The sequence below is a fragment of the Lycium barbarum genome, chromosome 1 (genome assembly GCF_019175385.1).
Source record: "Lycium barbarum isolate Lr01 chromosome 1, ASM1917538v2, whole genome shotgun sequence".
In the NCBI taxonomy this organism is placed as follows: Eukaryota; Viridiplantae; Streptophyta; class Magnoliopsida; order Solanales; family Solanaceae; genus Lycium; species Lycium barbarum.
In genome coordinates, this window is record NC_083337.1 from 149,949,861 (window position 1) to 149,962,725 (window position 12,865).

Here is a 12,865-nt window from a genome sequence, read left to right on the forward strand (position 1 = left end):
TTAATTGTAAGATTTATATTTATACACGAAGAAAAAGTTGTTATAAAACAATTGAGGAGGAAAAATGTAATGTTTATTTACATGCTGAAAATTGAAAGGAAAAAAAAAACTTAAAATTAGAGGGAAGGAGTACATTTGCCCTTGAAGTATGCGAAAGGGTCAAATTTGTCATTGAACTATGCGAAAGATTTAAAGTTATCGTGTAAAAAAGTTTATCCTTAACTGTGTGACATGTGGTATCGCGGAGTGCCAAGCTTCCACCATTTAAAAATAAGAGCAAATGTGTTTCATTTCGCATAATTTAGGGATAAATTTGCCCCCAATTAGTAACAATCAAGGGCATATTTGACCCCAACTGTTAGCAGGGCAAATCTGTTTTATTTCGCATATTTCAGGGTCAAATGTGGCTCTTTTAATCACAGGAAATAGACAAATGTTAATGCTAAGCACACACTACTTCCGTTTGCTATCTCTATTTTAATCCAATCAGTTCGTAAAAAGGGGGTAGAACTTACCTAAATATAATGGAGACGAAGTAAGGGATCACAACTATTTAGGCCATGAAGGAAAATTCATTTAAAAGTGGTGTTTCCTTTAGTGAGTGACTGAAACCGTTGGGAATAACCAAAACTCCAGAAGTGCACCATTTTTGCAAAAAAGTCGGGAGGACAATTAGACTCAAAATATTAAAGTATTAGTACTACTCCATGTTTAATAATGCTTCACTATTTTGAGTCTGAAGTTAAAGACAAAGGGACTTTTTTGGTCCTTTTCTCGAAGATGGAAATAAAAAGCTTCTGATTTACAGTGGAACTGGATCGCCAAATGAAATTGGTAATGTTACAACAACAATTACGTGATTATGTCATTAGTTTGGCCTTTTTGTCAGTCCTATTAAAATTCCCTCAAGGTAATTACCTTGCGCATACTTCAATAGTTTCTATTTAGGAAAGTTCATCAACACATAGGCGGATCTGAGATCCTTGTTCCTCTCGGTAAATAACTCAACCTTCAACTAACTGCATTATTCAACCTTTTTGGAACATGGGCGTCATTCAACCTTTTTGGAGCATGAGTGTCAGTAATTAATATTATACCAATTTTAGAAACTATGTACATACAATACCTAATTTTGCTGAGAGACTATGGGCTCACTTGCCGCAGAATCTCCCCTTTAAATTCGCCCCCGCACGTGCCTACAAGAAATTTGCGACAAGAATACAGCAAATACGCATTTCTCCTTGACTTAAGTGAGTTCATTAGTCTCATTAAGGTTTTCGGCCATTTAATATGTTTCATGTTCCAGAACAACTAACATTTACTGAATTGTTCCGTGTCGTTCTTGTGAACAAAAGTATGAATCATCTAATCATTCATGCACAAATACTTATCCAGATATTGATAAATCATACTTGAAAGTAGAGACAGCTCTATGGAGTCGAAGATCATTGAAATCCCGAACAATCTGTATAATGCATCAAGAAAAACAAACTGCAATAGAAAATTGTTTTATAACTTCCCGCATAAATCTTTTTATCCGTTTCCTCTCGATGTTCCCTTTCTCAATTTAGACAAACGGTGGGGGGAACATGGTTCAAATCCATTCTACGAACTTAACCGTACATCACTAATGTACACAAGTGTAACAATTTGCTGTCTCCTAGTTAGAACTACCTCAATGAATGTTGCCGGTCTCTAATACAGGCAGCTGAGCATCTCCTCCGCAGGACCCAAAAGTTGGAACAGAACCCATCTCTAGGCATATAACACGATAGATCTATATCACCAATAGTCCTTGTATGAAAACAGGTATTTTTTGGACTAGAAACAACCCCAAAATTTGTGATAACAGATTTACAGAACATGCCTATATGTGAATCTTTATCTGCTTATCGGTTCTAGTTGAACTTCCATGCGATCAGAGGAACCTAAGTCTTTCTCTGCCATTGTCTGGCTTGGACTGAGGAGGTCAATGTCCTCCTCCTCACCACTACCCAGAACCCAATTGCTTCTGCCTGATATTCTATCTCGCCTTCTCTTCCTCTCGCGATACTCCAGATACATCACTGTCAAAGCACCAACAAGAATCCACAGAATTAGAGCCCACATGAGCCTGTGAACATCTTCGTCACCATACCTCTCTCCTAAATGCTTCATTCCAGTTATAAGAGCTGCAATCCCAACAAGGATGGCACCCCTACCCACAATGACATGGATATACTCCCAAACATGCCGTTTTGAAGAAACCTCCTCTCCAGCTCCAGGTTTCTTAGGTCGTAGGTATGCATTGACAGGTTGTGCAATAGCAAGAACTATGGCCAGCATTCCAAACTTAACGTGAAGGGAGCTGAAACTCAAACCGCGAAGTTCGGCCACAGCAAAGAGAAAGCCAAGGAAGACAATTGATAATCCAGAATACTGTAGATAAACATGAATCTGAAACCACCCATCTCCCTTGACATGTTTCAAATATCTAGCTGCTAAAATACCACCTGGCAGCAATATTCCCCAAGCCAGAAACATCATAAACCCATGTACAGCTAACACTGGCCGTAAATCCTCCTCTGCCTCTGCTGAACCACGCATGAGCAGCACTCTGATAGGCCTGCTGCTTGTGACGGAGTGCATATTTCTCACGCTCAGATGGCCATCTGACCATTGAGCACCCATAGCCCAGATGACTTTGAGTGGTGTCGTAGGATCAACAATATTTTTGCACTCTGGCTTATCATCATCGCAAGATGGACGTAGTGGACGAGTGAATTCCATAGTAATAATGCCATTCTCTGACTTGCATCTTACGTGTGTGAGATTCTCATTAGTTGGGTGAATATTGGAAGAATCTCTTCCATCTATCCAGTATGTGCTTACCTTCCCTATACCAGTGTCATCAACCCAGCCCACGTACGCATAACTATCCACCATACCACGACCAAAACCAAGTGCCAAATAACCACTCTTTTTCTCCCCTCGAGCTGCAATGGAGATTGAATTTTCAGCCAACGTCCAAAAGAAAGTAACCTGCTGATCATCCAGAACAACACTGCTGTTATACATATCAGGTAAGCCTGCATCAACCACTTGAACTTTCCAACCCATTTTCTGAGCATATAGAGACTGATAGTAAACTAAATCTGGCGTGTTCCGATCAGGAGCCCAAACTAATTCTGTGGGAGTGGCTTGAACTCCTTGTGCTTCAGGGCCCCCAAAGTAGATAGTCTCTGACATATTCCTCAAAGTAGCATTTCCACCGAGTGGATCTGAGGTTATATAGAATGCAACATCATGTCCAGCCTGAATTGAAAACTTTACTTGAACACCCCTCTCTACTCTGAGAAGAGGTGCCTCTTTCTTGTTGAGGTAAAGTACTTTTGAAGGGTTTGGAGGATTTGGGTAAAACACGGCTGGACCTGTTGAAACAACAATTGGTCCTTTTTTATCTGCGATGACAAGGTCTTGATCTTGTTTATCTTCCGCATCCAGCGGCCCCAAGCAATCATCAACATGTTCTGAGACATTAAGAGTCAAGTGCCCATAACTACCACCATGGTTTTGTGGAAGATAAAAAGGGCGAAGACTATCCGGAGGCTTTATCAAACCTAAAGCCCATATCACTCTCATCGTAGCATTTTGATTCAACGGCAAATCATACTTTGTATCAATGGACTTCAATGGCTTCCTAAACCTAATAAACGACACACCATCCTTCCTATGCCCATAAAGCAACCTAGTATTATTCACTAACCCAACCGGATCAGACCCTTCATATATAGTATCCGGACAAACACCTTCAACTCTCCCATCCTTACTAATCATACACTCACTATACTTGGTAATAAAATAATCATCAGCAAACGGCGATAAATCTTCCTTAAACCCCGTAACAGTAACATCACCACCAATCATAAAACTACTCGAAGCATTCGGATTCGCCCATCCAAACGCCATGTAACTCAAAAATCCTATCGCTGCCTCTAATCCAATCTCGATCACATCCTCTTCCTCATTCAAACTCCACCTAACCCTATAATTATCCGCTAACACCTTACAATTATTAAACATCGTAGGCATCCCACTCCCCTTAATAACTGTCCCATTAACCTCACTCTCCAACGGGGCTAAAAACTCCGTCCCATTCGTCAAATTCCTCAAAACAACATGCCCAAAATCAGACGCCATAGGAAGATCCCAAACAGCTAGCACATTTATATCGTCCCACGTAACATTCTTGATCAATTTCACAACAAAATCATCACTTTTAAAACTCTTATTCAACTTCATCTCAGATATTACAAAACCCTTTGTTAGGTTTTCTAAATGGTCACCAACAGAACCCCAAAAACGAACATCAGAACCTTCAAGCATATCAAATTGACTAACCTTAAATGAACAATCATCTATTACATTAACCACACCTCGTAATTGATGTTGTGCCATGGAAAATTGGTATGTGTAGTTGGTTAGAGATGCACTTCGGGTTTTCGGGCAATCCGAACCCGGATCACAAACCGAAAATCCAATCAAATGACAACAAATAATAAGTAATACTAAACGGCATAGTTTAAATTTATACACCTCCATAACCATATATAGATCCCTAATTAATCACAACAAATAGAGAGTGATTTACCTCAAATTAATTACTCTTTTGGCTTCATATACAAAATCAAAGAGACGTATAAAATGAGGAATTTTTTTTAATTTTTTTTTTTAGATCGGCGATTGGAATAATAATAAAGTTGGAATCGCCAACCTTAGAAGACTTTTCGTTAGTTGGAGTTTGACGTGAAGGAGTTTTTTTTGAGTTTGGGCTTTGGGCTTACAGAGACTAATTTAATTATATTAAGTTACAATAACCACCCTCTAACTAATCGAAACTTAGCTAATGTCCCTCCATAATTAATTTTGGATCATAGTACAAGTTTAGCATAAACCATTTAAGATTGATAGCTTGTTTGCCTAAGAACGTGTTTGGCCTAACGGCTAAGAACTTTTTTTTTTTTTTTTTAAGGTGCTTTAAAAAAAATACTTTTAGGGAGAAGCAATTTGTGTTTGGCTAATATATTTGAAACGTATTTTTGACTTCTTTTAATAAGCAAATTGTGTTTGGCTAATTTTTTTTTAAAAAAAAAAATGCTTTTGAGTGTCAAATTACGAAAAAGGACAAGTATCAATAAAAGTTTACTATCAAGATTATTTTACAGAGAGCAATTATTTTAGATATATATTTTGAAAGACTTTAATTAAGTTTTTACTTTTAATTAATTAAAATTTAAAATTACATATTAAATTTTTTAATTAATATAATACATAAATAAATAAAAATATTAAATACTGATATAATATCAACACGAGGATTTAAATATACTAAAATACTACAACCAAAATAAAATTCAAAATCATTCCACAAATTAAAATTCAATTCGAAAATGAGTAGAATACATCACAAAGATTCTCAATGATTTCATCCCTAATGGATTAATAGGGATATACTTGATAAATATGTATTTATGGTAGGGATATTTTTATCTTGAAGAAAATTATGCTTCGCTTCTGCTTTTTCCAAGAACCCCAATAGCAGAAAAACTGCTTCTGCTTCTACTTAAAATTAGTTTTTACTAATTGGCCAAACAACTCAAATATGCAAAAAAAGTGTTTTTTCTAAAATAAAATAAAAAACGCTTTTGGCCTCAAAACCGCTAGGTCAATCATGCTCTAAACTTCTGAATTTTTTTGTCAAAAGTGAATTTGTCACGCCCCAAAACCCACCCTAGACGTGACCGGCATCCAACGTCATGAACAATATCAGAAGAACCTAAAAGATGAAATAACAATACTTGAACCCGCCAGGTTCAATATTCCCCTCCAACAGTTTATAAAATAAATGTAAACAAATCATGAATTTATGAATTAAATCAGCGGAAGTCTTTATTAATCAAATACTTAGTCAAACGTAATAATGTGCCCGAAGTTAATCAATAACTCAACAACTACCCACAAGGATGTATACTATGGAGCTTCTAAGATAAAGGAATAATAGTTTGACTCATCGGGACGCAGCCCGGAAAACTAATATAATGAATAAACAAATAAATAGGGTATCCCACGAATGAACGTGTGGGCTCACCAAATCAGCAGCAACAACAAGTCCTTCCTAAACGCTCGGAGTATCAAGAACCTGCTCTTCTCCGTTACCTAACATACCATCAAAACACAACAATGGTATGCCTCAGTACTTTGTACTCAGTGAGTGCCTCGGGGACAATAAGTAATAAGAAAATAGAGTACAATAATACATAAAGAAATCAGTCCTGAAAATCATGTGAAACCAATGTAAGAACAGTTATTCAGTTTGTGTATCTCAATAAGAATTATCAAAACCGATTATAAGGCCTCTTGTCAAGGTACAACTTCAAATATGTCTTTCAATTGATCATAATTAACAACAATTCCATGAGAAAATAAGAATATCACACATGTCAATACAGGCCCAAGAATCAACCACATCGAAGGGATAACCGTAGAGGTTCCCTAGTCACAGCGCACCACATCGGAATATGTAATTCTCGGTGGCTATCCTTCCTCCCGAATAGCTAGGCATAAACCGCACTCCGAGTAGCGAACCAGGTAGTGGCCACTCTTCCTCTCAAATGGCTAGGCAATTACCACACTAGGATCCATAGTGACTGCCCTTCCTCCCGAGTAGCTAGGCCAATCACAACAATCAAATTCATAGCATGGAGGCTAAATTATAGCATAGAAGCTAAATCACAATTATCTCAATGTAGTTATTATACCCCATTTTAACCCGGGAGTTGAAGCGGAGTACAACATATTGGAGACTCCTAAATTGCTTGTTTAAAGAGTCGCCACCTAATTGATTTTTATACGGTGAATTAGGACACCTAATTATTAACTAAGGTAAAGTTAAAACTAAACCTCTGTTAATGGTCTGTTTAACCAGTGTGATTCTAGGTAAGGGTTCTATATCATCCTAAAGGGAAGGGGTTAGGCATCCTTTAGAATCCGTTAAACACGGTTATCCAGCCAAACTTAGGTTAATTAATCAATATTGGATATAGTATCAAATTTTAAGAGAAAATAGTTTATGCAGATAAGACTTGTAAAATATAGCATTTTATAAAAAGAAAGACTTCAAGTAATAAGGTTGTCAAAATGGGACTAGTAATTCGCATAAGAGGGAATTTTAGAATGCTATTTGAAATAGAAGTTTATAAATGTTGCTGAGATTTAAAATAAAATACTAAATAAAACTTATGAAAAAATAAAGATAATAATTTGCATAAAAGGAGACTTCAAATGCCATAAAATTTATAAATATTATTAAGGTTGGAATATAGGAAAAAGTGTTGTTTAAAATGAAATTTGTAGAAAATGTAATAATTTGCGTAAAAGAAACTGCAAATATCATACGAAAATAACTTATAAATGTCGCAAAAGATTTTAATTAATGATACTAATAGAACTTGCATGAAATGTATAAGCAAAAAGAAAACGCAAGTTTGCGTAATGTTTTAACAAATATTTGAAACGGACTAAACGATGATGTATTGATTGACTTTCGCGTTTTGGAAGTTCAAAAATGTTCTTTAATTTCTATTTGCGTGTTAATGATGTTTCGAAATTCTCAAGATAATAATATGTGAATCCTTTAATTTAGAACACATATATGGCCATGTCATTTATTTTGCAAATTGATCATTTTAAATAAAAAAGCGTGAAGAGAAGGAAATAGTTTGTGAAATTAATTGTTAGTTCTTTCCTAAGTTGACTACCCATAACTAAGACTAGTCCACTACTTCATCTAAAGTTCATCTAAATTAAGAAAATAACACACAAAAAAAAGTTAGTCATACAATACAAATTAAATACACAAATATAAACAGATGAATATGTAATTTAAATGGGCTCGGCCCATTTTTTAGATAGTTGTTCGCTGTGTGGTTACTGCTGGGCTTCGGCCCAGCAGATCCTTTTACGACTGGGCTGCTGTTAAATGGATCTGGCCCATTGCTGCGAACACTGTTCCTGATATATGGGCCTCGGCCCAGAATTCTTATTTTTTGCTGATTGGGAGCTGATTTGAGAAGACTGAGTTGGGCTTTTAGCCCAACAGAGAATGCAGGAGAAGAGCGAGTCCGAGGGACTCGCAAGCGATAACCATGCATAAAATAAAAGGAGAAGGATTAGTATACGATCAGCAAGATTAAACGTACAGAGATACAAAATTCAAAGCAACTCCACAGATTGTATATATGTTATATATATACCTAAGTATATTTGTGAAATGAAAGAAATTCATCTAAAATGACAACATTGTAAAGATGGAAGACATATCCCAAACCCAAACATATTACAGCGATAAAAGAGAATGAAATATGCCCAGGCGAAGTACCATACGGTCAATCACAAACCCAATAAAATCAATTGAAACACGGATGCAAAGGAGAGCCCAATATGGCAAAATAAGGAGTTAATGCCCAAATCAAAAGATTTTACAGTTTGAAATTCTGAATCCTTACGAGTGATATTCATGTCTATACTAAATATACCAGTTTTATATATGTAAGATGTACAAAAGATATAACGGGATCACAAGGGTGCAACAATGAGCAATTTTGACAATGCCAAACTGACTGTGGATAGACAGCAGTTCAGAATAAGGCTTCAAAGTCATTTGTAAAGAGTCCTATGGAAGCATAAACAAAACATCAAACTACCAGATCAGTATACAACAAATAAACCATTACAGCACTCTTTGATATTATTTTTAGTCACATTTTAGTAAGACCTAATGACCTTAATCTTCACAAGATCAAAACAAAGTATCATGCGAGATCACATAATTTTCTAACTTATACAATGTCCTTGAATGCACAAGCAAATTTAAGTTCAACAAGAATGATCATATGGCATAAAACTTATTATTTCATCAGGCAAAGCAGATCAGGTGACCTTCCAGATTTAGTAGAATATGCGAGATTATATTGAAAACAGATTTTTCTGGGATTTTCTGGTTATTTGAACTAATATTAACTAGATGGCAAGAGTTTCCTGCTTAGGAAAACAAGGCATACAGGGGGGCATACAAAGTCTCAAGCACTTCAGATCAATTGATATATCTCGTGGTTTCAACAGGCAGTATTAAGCTTAGTAAAGATAGAGATCTTATCGATAATACCTCTTTTGGAAACAAACAGCACTCTGCCCAAAACATATCATTTAAAAGCTAGTCTAAATTGTTGGAAAGGATCCAAGATATATATACTGTACACAGTCAGGTGGAAAGGGAAAGCAAACATTATGAAGCTTCAGGTACTGGATAGAGATGGGTTTGTACTGAACCAAAGATGTTCATTTCAACATACTATTAGCATTTTAATGAGTCTTAACATCTCTAATGAATTCACCAGAGTACTGTATACATGCAAAATACTAAAAAAAAACTTAAAGCTAGAATACCCTTTAACTCATTAAGCATATTTTGTGATCTGCCAGGCCACACCAACTATGCTAATAATAAATCATTTATGGATACTTTGTGGATTCGACAGGAACATTAGGAGAAGCAAGTAGATAGCCCTCTCAAACTCGTTAAATTGAGCTAAATATGATGTGAATTCAATAAGCATGGTTCAGGTCTGCACAAGCTTGAAAAAATACAAATGCAAATTACTGCCAGGGGCTTAACAGCAGTGGCATACAAACTGTACTCAAACATTCATGCCATTTAAGATCAGTAATTAGTTTAAAGGGGATTGGACTTGGAGATATGCTTTCAAGACCTAAGGGAAAAGAGGAAAGATGTGCAAATGGGCATACAAAATGAAGACTAAACTGCCATGACCAATACTAATGCATTACAGCCCACCACATATTTCAAATAAGTTCACCAGCACACTCTTGAAGGTTTAGGATCATATGCCTTCTAAACTTAAACATTTACTATAAACATAACATACTTAGGTACAATATACTTAAACTATTAATCAAAAACTGTGAACATTAAAGGGCAATGATAACCAGAAACTTCAACAGGGCAACAAATAAGGAGGAAGCAAGCAACTTGAAACAGATTCTGAAAGGGAGATTAATCAGCTCATCAGACTAGTTGACCATTTTAAAATACATACACTGAAGCCTGAAACAGGGGATTCACAACCATCCTTATTGATTTAAATCTTAGGGAAAACTTATGCTAAGTTAAACCAACAATTAGCTGAATTTATCCAGTAAACTACAGATTTAATGTTAAAACAAACATGGCTGAATGAGCCTGATCAGGTACAATTTTAAATAGAAATGATCATATAATATACAATTAACAATTTTGTCGACAAAGGACTTTAGACAGTATTTCAGGACTTAAATAAGGCATTGATGCAGGTTTGCAGACTGTGAAGCAACGCACCACACAAAATTTCAGTATATCAAACATATGGGTCACAAATGATCTTGAACTTAACAAGATGAAAACATATCTTTAGATATTGGAAATCAACTTTGTACATTAATCGAAGGGGATTATAAAGTCTGAAATTCCGATTACAACTTCCTATACCAACTTAAATCATCCAGATTGAAACTAAACAGTGTAAACGACCACAAATAAATCTTATTAGCTTAAACTTGAACTAATCATCATACATGAATATAATTAACAACCCAAACAGATTAACCTAGAAACGTGTGAACAGACTTATCTACTAACCAAACTAAGTTAGCTAAACTAATATATGGTAATCACAGAATGGCAAACTAAGACAACATAAAGCAAACAAGGAATGCAAACAAAATAAGGACTAGAGAAATACCTCTTTCGGGTGCAGCGAAGTGGGTATGGGGCCTTCGATACTCGCTCGAACACTTCAAATCTCCGAGTTTGCGTAGACTCGGATGCGAAAACAATAACAAGGCAAAAAATGCAAAAAAATAAAATGGCTCGACACTTTGAATATTAAGAAAACAGTGGGCTAATATTTTAGAGGGAAATAAAGGCGGTTGGCAAACTCAATATTTTCAGGGGATTTCCACCACCGGAAAATTCGTTATTTTCAGGGGATTTCGCCAATGGAAAAAAACTTGTTCTTTTCAGGAAATTTCGGGGTTCAAGATCTGTATGCCTTTTTTGGGGGGCTTTCCAACCTGTTTTCAAACGACTCAACTCGCCCCTCTTTATAGGGTTTTGCTCTTTTTTTTTTTGTGTTGAAGAAAAAGGGAGGAGCGGGAGAGAGAGAAGATTGGGGGACAAGGGTGAGTGGGGAGCGGAGAAGAAGGAGGGAAAGAGGGGTGAGTGGGAGCGGCGGCGAGGGTTTCGGGGTAAAGGGTGAAGGGAGGCGGAGATGAAGGAGAAGGGAAAAGGGGGCGGAAATGAAGTGAAGGGAAACTAGGTTTCCCTTATTTTGCTGAGAAATGAATTGGACCCGGTCCATTTGTGGACCGGGTCAAATTTTAGACTGGGTATTTAAAAGAATGGACTATTAAATTAAACATGGACTGATCTAAAAATTGAGATAAAAAATATGGTCTAGTCCAAAAATATTAGGAATTAATCGGACTTTGATTTGGGGTCCGGTAAGTCAATATACGGACTAAGTGCAAGAAATAGTTTGGCCTCTAAATTTGAATAAAAGACCCATTTTGATTAACGATGTACTAAGGGTGCCAGAATATCACCTAATACGGAATAAAAAGATCCGGATAATAAAATTATATGATGTTGCAATGACCGTGCAATAATATTTAATAACAAACGCTATCATTAAAATGTGCGAAATAAATGCGATGTGTATGCGCCAGTTGGTAGAACGTTGAGAAATGCAAGTTTTAATAATACTAAATAATAGCAGCAAATAAATAGCGGTAGTAATACTGCTAATAATGATAACAATAATGGTAATAATGATAATGTTGATGATAATGGTGATAAAAATAATAATAGATATAACAATAATAGTAAGTAACAAATATTGATAATTAAAAATGATAATAATTAATAATAACAATAAAGATGATAATAATTAATAATAAAATAATAATAATAAATAACAATTATTGATAGTGACAAAATGTTAATAAATTAATAATAATAATAACAATAATAGTGGTAATAATAAGATAACAATGATAATAATAATAAGAAATAATAATGATGATAATAGTAATAAATAACAGTTGTTGATAAGACAATAATAATAAAAAATAACGATGATAATGATGATTAACGATTGATAACAAAAATAACGCTGATGATAATGATTAGTAATTAATAATAATAATAATAATAATAATAAATGACAATCAGTAATAAAAATGATAATTTTAAGAATAATAATAGTAATAATAATAATGATAATAATAATAATAATAATAATAATAATAACTGCAGTGGAATAATAAAACGGGGCGTTAATAAAAGACTAATAATTATAGTAAAATTAAAATGCATATTTTTTAATTTCTCAAAATACCAGAGGTATAAATAGGTATTTCGGGGGAGAGGCGGGACAAAATTGGGTGTCAACAGTAGTCACACTATCCATTAGCATTAAGTTTAAAAATGTTTTCACTTCTTTAAACAAAGTTCAATTGTTATAATTTCTCATGAAAACCTCATTACCAACCGTTAACCCTTATTATTGATCATCTCTTATAGGGGAAAAACTGTTGGGATCACATATACATGTATAGAGTATAGTACAATTAAGGCCTAATGTGGGCTTGCCCCTTCACACACACCAACCATGATAAAAACATGAATTAGGGTTTCAAAATATGAGAAGTTCGCCTTTCTATTCAATAAAGAACTTTTGAAAAGAAGTCATGCATTCCAAAAATAAGATTT

The 12,865-nt window shown here is 35.1% G+C and overlaps 1 protein-coding gene across 1 annotated transcript; it reads right to left on the reverse strand.

The window, feature by feature from the left end:
• Window positions 1–1,445: 1,445 nt before the first annotated feature.
• Window positions 1,446–4,828, reverse strand: LOC132643775 (cytochrome b561, DM13 and DOMON domain-containing protein At5g54830). Its single transcript, XM_060360313.1, has one exon. It carries the CDS (start codon window positions 4,585–4,587, stop codon window positions 1,882–1,884), a length of 2,706 nt encoding a protein of 901 aa, XP_060216296.1. The 5' UTR covers window positions 4,588–4,828; the 3' UTR covers window positions 1,446–1,881.
• Window positions 4,829–12,865: the final 8,037 nt, after the last annotated feature.